Here is a 17,620-nt window from a genome sequence, read left to right on the forward strand (position 1 = left end):
AGAGGTTTTGTTAAAGCAAAGAAGTGTTATGCCAAAAAAATATCACTTGCAAAATACCGCTAGGATGAAAACTCGCAAAGGACATCTTAGGCAAAAAAAAAAGAAAATCAAAATCAAAAGTTCCCGCTAAGACACGTCTTAGGCCAAAATTAGGGATCTAAAAAGAAAAATAGCAAGTGACAACTCTCCAAGTTGGAATCCAACAGGCAGCTTGAATACTTCTATAAGAGGCCGAAATACGAAGACTCTGCCGAAGACTCAGATATGTAGTTCAAGATAATTAGGAGAATGATTATAATAATTATCCAAGGAAATGTTTGTTTAAAAAAACTTAAACACTCACTTACCTCAACTACCCATTCATTTTAAATCATCCTACCTCCACTGACCATCTTTTTCTGTCCAATCTTAATGACGTATATTGTTGATGGTTGTCAAAATTTAAACAAGTACAAAGAAAAAATGAAAATGACCCGCTGGGATGAAAACTCGTAAAGGATGTCCTAGGAAAAAATTAGGGCAAATGAAAAGAGCAAAAAATACCCGCTAGGATACATCCTAGGCAAAAATTAGGGTTTCTAAACAAAAAGAAAAAAGGAGCCCCGAGATGACTCAATACACCAAACGGCCAATATGACTAATGTTACACATCAATCAAAGCAATCCATTCGTGTGAAAGAGAAAAGAAAAGCCACCATCTAAAAAAGGGGAAACTAAAATATGCATCACATGCATCTAAAACAGGCATCTCACACACTTAGAAAACTTTCTTTATTAAAAGGGAATTATTCAAAATATGCAATAACTACCATCATGCATAAATAAGCATTCAACATTTTTTTTCATCTCAACAAGAAAAGCCAAAAAGGGAAACATAAGTTCCGATCGATATCATCCCAACAAGAGGCAAAAGCAGCCCAAACTAGGGGCATCAACAATCATCAAACAGGAAAAGCATAAACAACTAGTCATCAACGAATAGAAAAAAACCTATCACAAGCAGACGCCTGGAGAGGCATCACAATACTCACCTTACCAAGAACAACACCAAACTCTTACCAACCATCCCATAATAAAGACGCCTGGAGAGGCATCACAATACTCACGTGTCAGGGGCAACACTAGAATCCCTGCCAGCCATCCACTTCTCTTCCCACCAACACAGAGGCACAACAAACATCTCCTGCCTATCCACCTAGGGGCAGTCTTTCATTCCACAATAATCAATCATCAATGAATCAAAAGGACTCAGCATTGCGCCTGGAGAGGCATCACAATACTCACATGGCAAGGGCAACACTAGAATCCCTGTCACCCATCAACTCTTTTGCCCACCATCACAAGGGCACCACCTACCAGTAATCCTCGTCTTCATCAGACGTCCTCCAAAAAAAAAGGGGGCAATCACATCATCATCATTAGTAGGCAACCTGGAGAGGCCAAGCATAATAATACTCATCATTTACTCCTTTTCCCACCATCACAAGCGCACCACCTACCAGCAATCCTCATCTTCATCAGACGTCCTCCCAAAGAAAAGGGGAATCACATCATCATCATCAGCAGGCAGCCTGGAGAGGTCAGTCATAATAATACTCATCATTTACTCCTTTGCCCACCATCACAATTGGGCATCACCTACCAACAATCCTCATCTTCATCAGATGTCCTCCCATAGAAAAGGGGCAATCACATCATCAGCATCAACAGGCAGCCTGGAGAGGCCAGGCATAATAATACTCAGCATTCAGCAGGTGGCCTGGAGAGGCAGGCATAATAATACTCAGCATTCAGCAGGCGGCCTGGAGAGGCCAGACATAATAATACTCAACATTCAGCAGGCGGCTTGGAGAGGCCAGGCATAATAATACTCAGCATCAACAGGCAGCCTGGAGAGGCCAAGCATAATAATACTCATCGTTCAGCAGGCAGCCTGGAGAGGCCAGGCATAATAATACTCACCGTTCAGCAAGCAGCCTAGAGAGGCCAGACATAATAATACTCACCGTTCAACAGGCAGCCTGGAGAGGCCAGCCATAATAATACTCACCGTTCAGCAGGCAGCCTGGAGAGGCCAGCCATAATAACAATACTCCCCTTAAACAAGCTACAAATAAAGGGACACATTATCACAACAGAAACAATGGAGCTTCTACTCGAAGACTAAAGATCAGGTGTACAGTTTGTCAACCTTGTTACCCAATAGAGTACACAATCAATGTTCAACTGCTCTAAAGGGTGAGGATACGAGCGAATACACCTGTCCAAGGGAAGCAACGTAGAAGCATCAACACAAAGATGAGAAGAAGACCCGGACGAAATGTCTACGTCTTTACTTGCCTTTCGAAAAGAAACACAGCTATTCTAAAGGACAAGTAAAGAGGGGCAGCTGTAGACACCCAATTTCGTTCGGGGGGCATACAAACAACAAGATAGGACATCAGAGGGCCCAAAAGCCCAAATCAACTATTTTTAGTGGCCCGGAATGGGCTGTTCCAAAATCAGAACGGGCCATTCTCAAGTCCGGAACGGGCCGTTCTCGAATTGGAACGGGTCGTTCCGAGACTCGTAAAAGGCCTAAAATTGTAGGTTGGAACGGGCCGTTCCAGACCAGAACGGGCCGTTCCAAACCAATCAAAGGGCCTAAAATATTTGGTCTGGAACGGGCCATTCCTAAATCTGAACGGGCCGTTTTAGGGTGCAAAGTTAACATATAACGTTCGGATCTGGAACAGGCCGTTCCGAATCCAGAATAGGCCATTCCGGCCCACATCTAATGCCTATAAATAGAGATCTTGGGCACATTTCTCAAGGTGGCCAGAGAAATTTTGAATAAGACTCCTTTGAGCACGAAAATTTTCTATATCTCTCCCCTCTATTGTATTTCTTGAGATTTGTGTCGCATCTCTATCTTCTCTCTCCCTCCTGTTGTATTTCTTGAGATTTGTGAGGTAATTGTAGTGCGAAAGGATGCCACAAAGAACCTAAAATCTCTCTATTTTGAAGATCCAATAGAGCTCATTCAAGAGGTATTTCAGTTAATTTCTTTCTCTCTTTTTTTTATTTCTTATCTATAATAATTATTGTTATAATAAAAACAATCATGTAGACATTTTAGGGTTAATTGTATTATTTAAATTTCAAACATGTAAATAATCATTAATAAAAGGGGATTTAATATTTATATTATTATTGTTTATAATGTTAACTTCGTCATAGGGTACCAATTAAGGGCGTTGTAGGGGTGCTTAATACCTTCCCTACACGTAACCGACCCCCGAACCCAATTCTGGTTATTAAGGCCATTATTAGACTTTTTTAAAAAACCTTTTCTTTTTCCAATGTTTTGAGTAAAATATTGGTGGCGACTCCATAAAACCTATTTTCAAAACCATCAATTAAGGATTAGTCTAGTGTCCGGGCATTCCTTAATTGATGAGATCTTTAAAAGGATGTCTAAACCATAGGTCGCAAGATCGGAAATTTTTGGGTTGCGACAAAGATTTTAGTGTGAGACAAATGTAGGAGGGCTTGATCTGGAGGCCCTCATTCAATTTAACAAAGGGGAGGTGTTCGTATACATGGATGATTCAAACAAACCTCCTGTTGGAGAAGGGCTGAATAAGCCTGCTGAGGTAACACTACTCAACATAAAATATTTTGACAAAAAAACTGTACATGAGTATACAAAAGGACCAAAGATCGAGAAATACAAGGAAATGCTCAAGAGAAAGGCTGAGGACCAAGGTGCTCATCTATCATATAATCTCTTTAAAGGAGAGTGGATGATCAGGGTCAGTCACTTTAGCGTCTACAAGCTGGTTGATGAATCATGACAGGTAAGGCTTCAGAATGTTGTGAATGTATTTTGTATTTTTCCTGTAAATTTTCTCTGTATGGAGGTGGTGTATGATATGACATTCTTTTTATTTCAATAATAAATTGATTAATAGTGCAGTCAAAATGTGTTTGGTTTGCTCAAGTGAATAGGAATGATGATCAGGGACAATTATCTAGATAAGAATAAATGTTTGTAGTTATATTTTAAAAGTATATATTTGATGGTTTCCACACTTGAAAAGAGAGGAGAAATAAGTGATTGATATAATTGATGAGGTGATATGAAGAAAGAGATAGAGAGGAATAAAGAGTGTTATATATATATTTGGAATCTAAATAATAAAACTAGTGAAATTAGGAGACTTCTTATTTTTGAGACAAAAAGTGTATTGTGATAACAACATGACTAACACTTTTAGGCCCAAAAGGATCACCAAGAGGCCCAACCACCTTTATGACTTTGTCTGATATGAGTCACATGGGAGATATGTGTGAATTGGTTGCAATGGCCTTTATGATTATGCATTTATAAATTGTTAGATTCTCTTTTCTGTTTCCGGAATGTGCGAACAGCCAATGATTGGCATTTGTATTGCTTTTAAATAGCACTTTGAGAATAAAAGAAGGCAACGAGAAATTTCATTTAGAATTCTTAGATTAATAGTAGAATAGTAGTTATTCCTCTACTCTATCAACTGGTCTAACCTGCTGTCCACCATGGCTGATCATCATACCTACCACTAATCGCCTTGAGGAATCCATTACGCAACTCACCCTATCCCAAAATACCTTATCCACCGATCACCATGCCCTTTCCACCAAAGTGGATACCATTCTTGATCAATTAGCCACCTTAACCACCCAACAGCCATCCACCCCACCACCTTTTCCCTATTGTCCACCTATCAATCTAGACGTCCCTCGCTTTGATGGTCATGATTCCTTAGGTTGGATCTTTAAGATCAACCAATTTTTTGACTATCAAGGGACTCTTGATGTTGAACGTATTATAGTTGCATCATTTTACATGGATGGACCAACATTGAGTTGGTACCAATAGATGTTCCAAAATGGGTATATCACCTCCTGGCCTAGATTACTATACAAGCAATTGGGTCTCACTTTGCTCCCTCCTACTATGATGACGCTTCTGAACTCTATTCAAACTCGTATAACATGGCATTGTCAATGAATACATGATCGAGTTTGAACGTCTTGTTAATCGCATCAAGGGCCTTGCTTATAAAATTTACATTTAATACAAAATTATTGAACAGTGTAATACTTAATAAAAATTACAACGGTATTATTATAAGTCTCCTCTCTCTCTATATATATATATATAAGTTATTTAATTTATCATTTGTTCATCAAAGTATTCAGATTTTTATGCTTATTGAATTTACACATTCACAATGCTTCCAATGGATTGGTTAACCTTTTAGTAAATTGCTTCATTTAGTCTAAAACATGATGACCTCATGAATATCCTTTTCATCAACATCATCACACAACATGTGTTTTAATATATACTATTGTTAAACGAAAAGTATATAACATCAATTAAAATATTAATATAATAAAAAGTAATAACAACACTTGAACTGCTTTCTATGTTAATATATTAATTGGCTTTTTATTTTGATTGTAAAACTGTGAGAGTAAAAGAAAAAATATTTAAGTAATAATTAACGAAATAAAATAGAATATCAATACTTTCCACAGAATTAAAATAATTTATAGAAACAAGAGGGGTCGAAGCAACTTCGTGTCTCTAATAATTATATACGTACACAATCTTAAAAAGTTGTTTGTAATTATTTAAAGAAAATATAAGTTTTTTTTTATATATTTGAGGGGTATAATGGTCCACTAAAAGTGGAAACCAAAAGTGGTTACATATTCTTGTATCCCCTTTATAATAGGTATAGATTCATGAAAAATTATTCATAATGTAGTTATAATTTTTATTTTTATTTTTATGGACTGTAATAAAAAAAACGTTTTATATAATAAAGTTATTTTAATAATTATAACATACCTTCCTCGAAATATATATTATGAACATTATTTTTGAGAATATAAAAAAAATCTTATTGTTAACCAAACAACTTTTTTTTAACACACACGGACATGTTATTCTCAAAAATATTATTTCCAAAAATAAAATTAGATAACTTAAAACAAACATCTCTTATAAATGTGATCCACGAATATATCAAATACTATGCTCAAAATTTTCAATTATTCAAAAAAAAAAACATAAGCCCGTATATCAACTAAGGCCTAACAAAAAAAAAGTGTGAAAAATGACCCAATCCAACAACGAAAACGGATTTGGGGGAGTCTGGAAGAAGCATAAATTCTTGAAGGTTTCCGAAACTGTGTAGCGCAGTGAAAGAAAAAAAAACTAGGGTTTCATCTTTGGCATCGAATCTTCTCCACAATGATTTACGACGTTAACTCTCCTCTTTTCCGATCCTTCCTCAGCCAGAAGGGAGGCTCCTCCGATAAGAGGTTTTTTCTCTCTCTCATTTTCTCTCTCTCAATCTCAATCTCAATCGTGGGCTATTATTCCAATGCGATTATTTCAAGTTTTTATATTTTCTTATCTGCTTGTGATTTTTTTCTGTAATTCATTGAAGGGTTTTTGTTTTTGTTTTTGTTTTTTATCTGGGTCAATGACTCTAGGTTTTTGAGTTGCTGGAGAGAAAAGGGAGATTGGCGTTGTTATTTTGTTTTGTTCTTCGTTACTCTGTGAATTTTTTGAATTAGGAAGTTAGCATGATTGTCACTTTTTTTTTGTTTATATTTGTTTTTTAGTTTCTCATTATGGCGTATGCTTCTCCTTACTTAATCCTTTAAGATAAGAAATGAAGGAACACAGACACACTTAGACTTAGACATGCTTCGTGGGACAATGTTTTGTGTTGGATTGACTTGCGCTACGAAAATATTTTTTTTTTATAAATAAATTTGAATCCTCAACAAGTGGCTTTGCATAACTGTTTAAGTGGTAATCTTCTGGTTCTACATATAAGTGTGGTCATTTTTCATATGTTTATTTATGATAAAATGCTGCTAGAGTGCTTTTGTATGTCTTATATATGTATATGCTATATTTTATTATTGATCATGGATATTACGATTCACGATTTGATTCTTGATTTGGAAAATAGACCATCTGATACACAATTTGTATCCTGATTAAAATACTATGCTTGAAATGCATTCATTGTGGTTTTATGCTACCTGTGATGGATGTGATGAGTGAAGGGGCTCTTACGGATGAATGCTATGAGAATGACAATTGAATAGGTTTATTAGTAAGTTTATTTATGGTGTATGTAGCAAGTAGCAACGATGAAAGCCTTATCCTGCTAAGGTGGGGTAGGTTTTAGATAACATGATTGAATGCGGAGTCTGGGATCCACTGAGGACTTTTTTGTTGGGCTGCTTGAAGTATTCCAAATTAATGAACAAGATTTTGAAAAGGTTAATATGGAATTATACATTGGGTAAATAGACGTGTTGAACATACTCTTCAATGTCTGTTTCTGACTAGTACACTTGCTAACAAAGATGAGTGGTACTTTTTTTGTTTGCTGTAACTAATTTAGTTTATTATGTGGTTGCTAAGTTTGGGTTTCATTGCCATGGAAGGAGTTACAGTTTTGTAATCATGGAAATTAGTGAAATCCTATTGTGCTATTGGTGGCACACTATGATGCCTGTAAGATTGTATGTAGATTTTCTGCAGTTTATATTTTTCAGTTGATCACAGGGTATTCTGTTGTGCAGTTTCCACAATAATTTGGTGGGTTTATTAAGTACGTTAATGTCAACCAGCACAAATTCTTCTTGATTTGTTAAATAACTTGTGTTGTTTGTTTGATTGGATACTTGATAATCATGGTAAACTGCTTGATCAGATATTGTTGTTAAATTTGACTTCATGTACTCTTGTCTCTATAGTTCTGACCTGATGACAAGTCTGCATTTTAATTTTAATGTCAGTAGTTTTTTCATTTTTGTGCAGGGGCAGCTTATAAGTTTGCTAAATGATTGTTGGGAGCTTTATCTTTATTTAAACAATTGTTGTTACAAAATGACAAAAACATCTTATATTTAATTCTATGGTTGATTTTGCTGTACTTCATGCATGCACTGTTTTTTAGAAGGCGTGCTATTCAATTCTAGGGAGTATTTGATGATTCTGGGGGGATGAAAAATGAAGTATTCATTCTTCAATTCTAAACAATAATGTACTTCTGAGTAAAAGAAACTTTTAAAGAAAATTAAATCATCAAAACACTTTTCTATTACGAACTTCAAGTCTGAAACTACATGCTTCCCATTTTCATTAAATCTCATTTTTCTGTGTGGATAACAGGTAAAGTTGTTAAAGATGCTCCTGTATAGATGTCCATTAATGATGCCTGAACTTCATTTCTCTTTTGTGATGCAATAGATTGTTATTTTTCCTAGTATATAATCTTGGTCTTGTTTCTGATTCTATGTTGTTAATGTTAATAAAATTGAACTGTGTCAGGAAAACTGATGAGCTGAAGCCTAAAGAGCAGAAACCCAAAGCCAGTGAGAACAAACCTATTATGACAGAGTGATAACAGCTTGGCTGCATTCAGTTGTAGAATGAAAATAGGTGGTAGGTATTGTGTTGGTACTACAAAATTAAGACCTCTTTGGCTGTGTTCTGAGGTATGTGGTGATTCTTGAGTTTGTTACTGTAATGGTTTGATTTTGGATGTGTGGTTATAATGAAAAATGTAATGGACACAATGTGAACTTGATGCACACATGCAATGAAGCTACTCGTTTAAAACTTGTTTGAAATACTGTGCCATTACTTCGATATCAGCTTTAGAGACATTGTTAGTTTACGCTTATAAAAATAAAATTTCTCTTTATTCAACCTCAAGAAAGAGCAACATGGGGCATGTGTTTAAGTTTCAGATGAAAATGTGTGTTTGGTTTCACTTGGAAAATAATAGATTTTATCAAGGGTGATATTTTTTTGTTGCAAATTAAAGGTGATTTTGGCAAGGGTATAGATGTCTGGTTATTGTCACGTAAAATTGGGTGTGTTCAAATTTTGGTTGATTAAGTGATAGAAAAATAATGTTATGGTGAAAATTTTATTTGAAGTTGTGTTGAAAATTTCTATTAAGTTTTACATTTGTGTTTACAGTAAATATTTAAGTATAAGTTTTACTGTAGAGTTAATTTTAACAAAATCTGATTCTGTAAATTGAATTTTATTGGAAGTTGATTTTGCAAATGCTTATTAAGTTAAATGCCCTTATTTTTATTTCTAAAATTGATTGGTTATTGACAATTGAGCTAATCAAGACTATGAATAAAATAATGATTTATAGGTTTTTGATATTTAAAATATGCGTAAAAAATTAAATTAAATATATTGTATTACTCAAGTGTAATGTTCCACTCTCCGTTATTACTCCTGTATAAGTTATAATCCACGTTTAAATAGATAAAGGATATTATAACCCTAACGTATAAATAATTAATCTATATTATTGTTTGACCATTTTACGTTTAAATAATATAAATATATTAATTATATCCTCTATGTTTTTACAATTTTTTTTCACTTTTAAGATTTTCTCACTTTTATAATTATTTCTGCATCCATTCATTACCACTCGCATAATAACCAAACATACATAACGATGACTATCAATGATAACAAATTTAAAAAGGAAATAACAAATATTCTATAGTTAAGTTTTGGTTTTATTAATATTTTAGTCTATATAATGTGCCCGATGAATTTTTATTTTGTATACAAAAATTATAAAATAAATACTTATATATATAAAATTATATTATAATCAAAAGACAATAACATAGAATGAAACAAACCAAAATAGCTTCTTGTTTTCTTAAAGAAAAAAGTGTACTCGGTACTCCAAATATGTCCACTTCCACAGAAAAAGATACGGTAAAAGAAACTTTGGGTTTTCAAATAAAAAAAAAATCAAAATGACGTAATTTATTTAGCATCCTATGTTGAAAAGGCATTTTTTTACGCACATGTAAAAGGGACACTTCACATTGGTTGTGATTAAGAACCGGAACTTCATTTTCCATTTTGCAAGAAATTAATGTATCAATATGGGTTGTTTCTATGGACAAATTTAAGAATATACTTTTCATTCTTTGCTTCTTTTTTTAATGGTTGGAGTGTTTACAATAGGGTTCCACTTATTCCTTGTCGATCTTAATGTTATCAAGTTATATATATATATATATATATATATATATATATATATATATATATATATATATATATATATTTAATCCTAAACATGAAGAAATTTATCGATTTTCTAAGTTTAATTAAAATTTAGCCTTAATTAGTAGAATAAAATAGCGATATAAACACGTATTATTAATTATTTAACTTGAGTTTCAAAATGTCGGTGAGTAAACTAACCAATTAATTTTGGAAATGAAAAATAAAAAGTAAAAAAATGACCAAAAAACGATTTTATGAGCCTTCCTCAAATCTCTAACTAAAAAGTTAATAAAAGGCGACAAGTGATCAAGAAGTGAACATGGGACGGGGACATAAAAAAGGAAGAAGGAAATGTGAGAAAACGATTGATGCAAAATCATAAGGTAAGTGTATTATTTCAAAAGTTTGATGCAAAATCCTAAGGTAAGTGTATTTATTTTCAGCAAGTGAATAGAGTATGGATAGATGATTAAAATTTTTTTTCAATAATCACTACAATAAAATGATCTTTCAACAACATTTAAAAATATAATTTAATCATGTATAAATATTATTAATTTACTTTTGTAATATATTATCAAATATTCTATATGTAATTTATGTTGTTAAAAAAATTTAAGAACATTTTTATATATCAATAACAACATTTTAAAAATATTGTCAAAGCGATATTTTGTAATAATTTAATAATATTTTTAAGTTTTATAAATTTTATAAAATGATAATTAATTTTAAAATTTTAATATAGATCTACCACTGAGACATAAGTGGTGGCCTTGAATACGGTAAGAAAAATGATGGTCCACAACCCCAATCTTGGAGGAGTAATAAGAAAGAAAATACATCATTAAATTATATAAAAAATATTATAGAAAATAAATTAATTATGAATAACTAATTAATTGATAGATGATTTTTCACTTTTCAACAAAACTCTACTCATAAATTTAGAAAAATCAATCAATAATGTTAAATATAAAGAAAATATATATATATTATTGAATTTTTTTTTCATTTTAGCATGAATTTTTATTAACATAAAATTATAAATAAAGTTTGTCTAAAACTTTCCATATTTTTTTCTTTTATATCTAATTTCTTTGACTTTTTTTTATTCTTTGAATCGTGACCTTTCCTATTCATTTGAAATCTCAAAATCAAATTACAAATCTTTACTTCTTAGTCATCACAAAGTACTTCTTTATAACGTGTCATTATTATCGATTCTTTTCTCACACAACATAGTTGTCTTTAAAAATAGTTTTTGGTCTCATATACAAAATGAACTACTACTTTAGTCATTTTTTTTTAACTAAATGCTTGTCTAATTGTTTGTTATTTACATATTAGAGTTTTATAATCAAAGTTGTTGGAAATATTCAAATAATTTATGAAAGCATCAAGTTTTTTATTCACTCAAAGCATAAAAAAAAGAAACTTAGGGTTGGCTGTGTGACTCATGTTGAAAACATCCTAAATAAATCACCTCTAAATATAGATCAAATGTAAAAGTCCAATTATCTTAAGTTTCACTATATAATTCTTATATATATATATATATATATACATATATGTATATATATATATATATAATTTTTATATATTATTATTTTTTTATTACTTGATGTAAAACTTTAATTTTAAAAATTATTAAAAAATTGAAATAAAAATGTTACTCTATTTATAATAATATTTTCTAAAAGAAATGTTATAATAACCGACTTATTAACTTAATATATATATATATATATATATATATATATATATATATTAAATTTTCTAAAAATGTAAATAGACAAATATAATGGAAGTTAGATGCAATAACGAAAATTTTAAAAATATATCATGTAGGCTGACCATAATTCATCTTGATATGATACTTTAGTTATATGATATTAGGCACTGATAAGAGGTTTTTTTTTTTTTTAGAGACATGGTAAAAGTACTTTTGGATTGAGTTGAAGGATAGGATTATCCCCTACTTGATGGGGGGTATCGCTTATAATTTATTATATTCGTTTATATGGTTGTTTTATTTATTGAAAAAGCTAAAAAATATTTCAATATAAATCTTGTAATGGAGCGTCCAATATAATGCATGAGAACAACGACCAACCTTATGAAATGTTCATTTTCTTATATTTTACAACATTTAGAACGTATAATATCGAATTATATAATTGCAATAAAAATCATAATTATTTGTAGACGTAACCAACTTTTTCCCTCCTCTTTATCGTATTATTACTGGCATACTGTGTCAGAAGGAAAACGACAAGAAAGTTAATAAGGTCACCTGGTTGGTTATAACATTATGTTATGTTTCACCAATTTGATCCCCTTCTAGCTTAGTATTATATGACCAATATTTTATACTCATTAATAATAATAATAAGGATTATTTCGAACCCTAGAAATGAAAGAAAAAAGGTTAGGTTAATTAGGATTGTCCATTTATGATATACCCTAACCAACTTAGTTGGTTAACCAAGCACACTTGGTGCATTAGTTTTGGAATGGAAAGTGTAACTTACACTATTATTTGTCACAATTGCATGCAATTTAAGTGATGCCAGATCTGCGTTATATTATTTTTTGGTTATAGTATGTGCATTATCTAAATTGCATTTCACTCCTTTAAATAATTGGAGTATCATAAATGAGAAAAAAAAAACTATATATGAATGAAAAAACATCAAGAGTTAATGAAAGAAATTAAAAGGGTACACTTTAATTTTATGATCTTATTATATACATTTATACATTTTAGATTTAATTACCTTCTTTTCATATCATTTCATAAATTTTAATATTTAGCCCTTATAAGTAAAGATGTTTCATTTTAATTAATTCTTAGATATTGTACCTGTCTAAGGACACACTCGTAATTTTTTAGTAGTCTGAAGGTCGAATGAGAGCTTTGGATGGATACTTCGACGAGGGAGGGTACCTGCAAAAGGCACTCTGACGTTCAAGTCAGGACAAACACGAATCTCGATGATAATAAATGAATAGTAACATACCTCATTTTACGTGGCCTATTTATACTAGTTATGAGAGGCCCTGAGCGTGGTGGGCCTCTTTTGACATTTACCAAATTAGGTAATACGGTGCTAATCGGCTGATTATGCCTTAGCCACGTGTTTGTCCTTTTTAATAACGATTGTCATCTTAATTGCTGCATTTAGTCATCTCGGTCGTTGGCCGAGCTGAAGGGTGTAGGCTTGAAGCTGTCCTTTTAGGTCTCGGTCTTCTACCGAGCCAAGACGTCATCGGCCCAGCTAGCTATGCTACCATGGCCAAGTCTTTCGATGGCCTTGTACACAAGCCCCCGAGACTAGTGTATGAACAGCTTTTGTCTCGGCCGTCTCGGTGGTCGAGAAGGCGTCACGTGCCATATCACATGGCTGATAGGATCCTCCCAGTACAAAAAAAATGTACTTGTCTAAGGGCACACTCGTAATCTTCTAGTAGTCTGAAGGCCGAACGAGAGCTTCAGATGGATGCTTCGAAGAGGGAGGATACCGGAAAAAGGTACTCCGACGCTCAAGTCAGGACAAACATGAATCTCGATGATAATAAATGAACAGTGACATACCTCATTTTACGTGACCTATTTATACTAGTTATGACGGGCCTTGAGCGTGGTGGACCTCTTCTGACATTTACCAAATTAGGCAATACGGTGCTAATCAGCTAATTATGCCTTAATCACGTGTTTGTCCTTATTAATCATGATTGTCGTCTTAATCATTGCATTTAGTCATCCTGGTCGTTGGCCGAGCCGAAGGGTGTAGGCCTGAAGTTATCCTTTCGGGTCTCGGTCTTTTGCCGAGCCAAGACATCATCGGCCCAGCTAGCTATGCTACCATGGCCAAGTCTTCGATGGCCTTGTACACAAGCCCCCGAGACTAGTGTATGAACAGCCTTTGTCTCGGCCATCTCGGTGGCCGAGAGGAAGTCACGTGGCTGATAGGATCCTCCCAGTATAAATATCTTTTTTTTTCTTTTAGTTTGTGTCATCTATTGTTATATATAAACAAAAGAAAAATGGTATGTATATGAGAAAAACAAAATCTTTTTAACTATAAAGACTATAAAAAAATATCTCAAAAGAGTAATTAAACTTAAATTTTACCACCATTTTAACCGTTTATATAATTCTTTAATTTTTTCTTTTGTTTTAATTTCTTGTATTAGAGTAATTATGTTTGAATCAGATAAGGTTATTACAGATACCAAACTTTTTTCTTAAATATTTAACACAATTGTATAGTTATAATTTAAATTCAAGATTATTAACTAAACTAAAATAATTAATCCGATAATCAATGCACTAACTGTTGCATGTTTTAATTTCTTAATTAACTTACTTTGGATAACACTTGCTATAAATCAGCTTTAGTGATAGAATGCGTCAGTTGCGGTGGTTAATATGATATGGTTCGAAGTTATTTATCGGTAGTGCGTTGGTCCTTTCGAATTGTGTTTTTTGTTTGCAAGGGTTGAAACTATGGTGTAAATGGCACTTTCTGTATCGGTTGATGAGTGCTTCTTTTATGTTTCTGTTCTGTCGGGCTAAAAGCTTCATTAAGGCCAATAATTTTCATTGTTGGAGGTTGACATTTGCTACGTTGAGGACCCTTTATATCATTACTTTGCCTCATTATTTTCTCCAACACCCACACCCAATTCCTCTATTATTAATTTACTTGCTTCTACTTCTTGGGCTTTATTTTATGACTTGGTCTTTCATCTCCTCAATTTGGTGCTATATTGCATCAGTCCCTTTCTTCAGCATTTTATTTTGCTAAAAATTAGATATTTACTTTGGAATCATGTTTATGTAAAGAGTTCAGCAGCATCTACATATATATAATGACTGCTTTATGAATTATGACATGAGCCTTTGATGATTGTTTAATTCAGGTTAGTTTGATTGGATTTAAAGGTGAAAGTGATGAGAATTTTGACAAGTTTTTTTCTTCACACTAAAGATATACAACAGTAAATAATTTGGGACTATTTTTTTTTTTAAGTATATATCCAAACCATAAAAGTAATTATATATATATTTTTTTGTATAATATCTTCTTCTCTACTTAGAGTTATAAATTAAATTGTTATTTATATGTTTATTATAGTGATATATTGTGTTCGATTCACTTAAATAAAATCTTAAATTCAAGTTTTGTAAATAAAAAAGACAAGATTAAGTGAGAAGATCTTACTAAAAGTGATTAGTCAATTTCTTAACAGATTAGTCATCAACTTAGTCAATAGATATTTCTCATCAATAACAATAGTTACCAAAATTAATCTTTATCTACATTCTTAAAAGGATATATTTATATGGATTTGGTTATTTTAAGTATATTATTTTAATGGTTAATACAATTGTATATAAGAGATACTTCGTTTAATAACCGCTTTTACTATCCAGTTGACCACTACGACGTATTCTATACCATTATATATAGAAGATGCTTCATTTGGTAACCACTTATAATCTTTACATTTTTTAAGGCCATTACACACCTCTTACTAAGGAAAAAGAAAAAAAAAATTAAAAAATCAAGAGTTCCTTTTAGTAATTACCTACTTCTTTCATATTATAATTATAAGTGCATTTTCCTTTATTACCAATAGTTAATTTTTTATATATAAATAATTGAGCTGAGATTTGTACTATTCTCTCTAAAGGGAGTTTCTAGCTTTTAAAGAACCAAATCCTATCAATATGCCTAAATACCTTTTGAGACATATGATAAAAATTTGTACATGTTTATAGACAAGTTCTATGTTGGTCTACCTCCTCAAATGATTTATAGTGGATCACAATTAATATTTGTTGGATTAATCTCATCTCACATTCTAATCATGCACACTCAACATGATATCCATTCCTCCTACACTATCATGGCCTTATCCATTCAACACCTTAATTGCTTTACTCCCTTCATGACCTCTTTCTTTCCTCCATTTAACACCTTGGTCGCTCCATTACCACTGTCGCCTTTTTCTTTCCTATGAGAACAACAATGTCTTGATTGTTTGATGCCCTACTTGCTCCGCTACATCACCACCTCATCCTTTCCTCTAAGAACAACAATTTGATATGCTCTTGTCACTCCATTACTATCGACTCTTTCACTCCTACAAGAACAAGAACAACGTAATCGATTCACCTTCAACATTAGAGATGAATGTCCATCATCTCTCACAACTTTCACGCCTACCTTTCATCATTTTTCCCATATACTTGCTAAAGGTCATATATAAACCAAAACCAAAATTTCATGTTTTGTGAGTGAAGGAAGAGAGCAATTTCAATTTTTTTTTGGGTTTTTACAAAGGTGTGAACACAATGGTAGGGAAAATAAAGAGGGTAAAGGGGAGGTGGTTGACGTGGCCGAAGAGGAGACCCTCGATGATGAAGAAGTAATGGATGAGAAAGACTAATGTGAGTTAAAAATTACAACATGGGATCATCCATGGCAGTGCAAGGAAAGAAACATGCTTACTGGATTGCCTCCAACAACAGTGCACAGTGACAAGTGATGAGGATGGTTGGAAAGGAAAAGAGCTAGAATTGTTATGGTGTGATATGGTGCATCATAGTAATTAAAAATTAAATTGATTTAAAAGTTATTATTTGTGGTGCATCATAGACAACATGAAATCATGATACACCCTAGATCTAATTATATTTGTGTATAATATAAGAACTTTTTTTTTTTTTTTTAAATTTTCATCCATAATTACTTTTCTTAGTACTATGTGTTTATTCTAATTATTTAGGGTTGGGATTAGTGAAAATATAAGTGACTTTGTGAATTTTGTTTAAAATATAATATATGTGTGCGTGTACGCATGAGTGTCAAAGAAATCAAATAATAGTATAAGTGGTTAAGTAATTTAAGTATAAAATAAGACAAAAATATATATACCAAAACTACAACGTAAAAATAGTGGATGGTTAGTAAAAAAACAATAAATAAAATTGAGTAGACACCCAATTTGATCCCCGAAAGAAAATAGAGGTGGTCAATAGGTTTTTGAAAGACTTTTTGTGACATTTAAGTCTCTAAATTTTAACTTTGTTATGTAAATTAATCATTTCGTTATACTTAGTTACTAACTATGTTAGTCTCATGATCAATCAACAGTTAATTGTCATGTTGACATATATTCTTTCTCTCATATGACATGCAACAATTACAAATTAAGTAGATTTAGACATGAGATAAAATAAGATTTAATTTTTAATTTAATTTAAAAATAATTAAAGTGACATTTGAATGATTTATTTCTTCTCACCCACTCATATTCTCGTATTCCACAGTGATATAGAGGACTATTATCATTAAATTCTTCCACACTTCTATTAGAGAAGTTTTGTGATTCATTAAACATAACAGAAACATTCATATTTGATTAACACATCCTTGTTTGAGATCTTTTAGAATGACCACTCATATTATTAAACTCCAGATTCAA

General features: G+C 32.2%; 1 protein-coding gene across 1 annotated transcript; it reads left to right on the plus strand.

Annotated features, from left to right (window-relative positions):
* The first annotated feature begins 6,155 nt into the window (after window positions 1-6,155).
* Window positions 6,156-8,694, plus strand: LOC109808578 (wound-responsive protein-like protein). Its single transcript, XM_020371630.3, has 2 exons — window positions 6,156-6,357; window positions 8,393-8,694. The coding sequence occupies exons 1-2, from the start codon at window positions 6,287-6,289 to the stop codon at window positions 8,463-8,465; spliced, it is 144 nt and encodes a 47-aa protein (XP_020227219.1). The 5' UTR covers window positions 6,156-6,286; the 3' UTR covers window positions 8,466-8,694.
* The last annotated feature ends 8,926 nt before the right edge of the window (window positions 8,695-17,620 follow it).

Source organism: Cajanus cajan, chromosome 4 (genome assembly GCF_000230855.2).
Source record: "Cajanus cajan strain Asha chromosome 4, NIPB_CcT2T_4, whole genome shotgun sequence".
NCBI classification, from domain to species: Eukaryota; Viridiplantae; Streptophyta; class Magnoliopsida; order Fabales; family Fabaceae; genus Cajanus; species Cajanus cajan.

Excerpts from the sequence above, each read along its gene's own strand:
- LOC109808578 (XM_020371630.3), top strand. The coding sequence starts at position 6,287 with ATGATTTACGACGTTAACTCTCCTCTTTTCCGATCCTTCCTCAGCCAG. Across the intron at positions 6,358-8,392 it reads GGAGGCTCCTCCGATAAGAG|GAAAACTGATGAGCTGAAGC; the intron begins GTTTTTTCTCTC and ends GAACTGTGTCAG.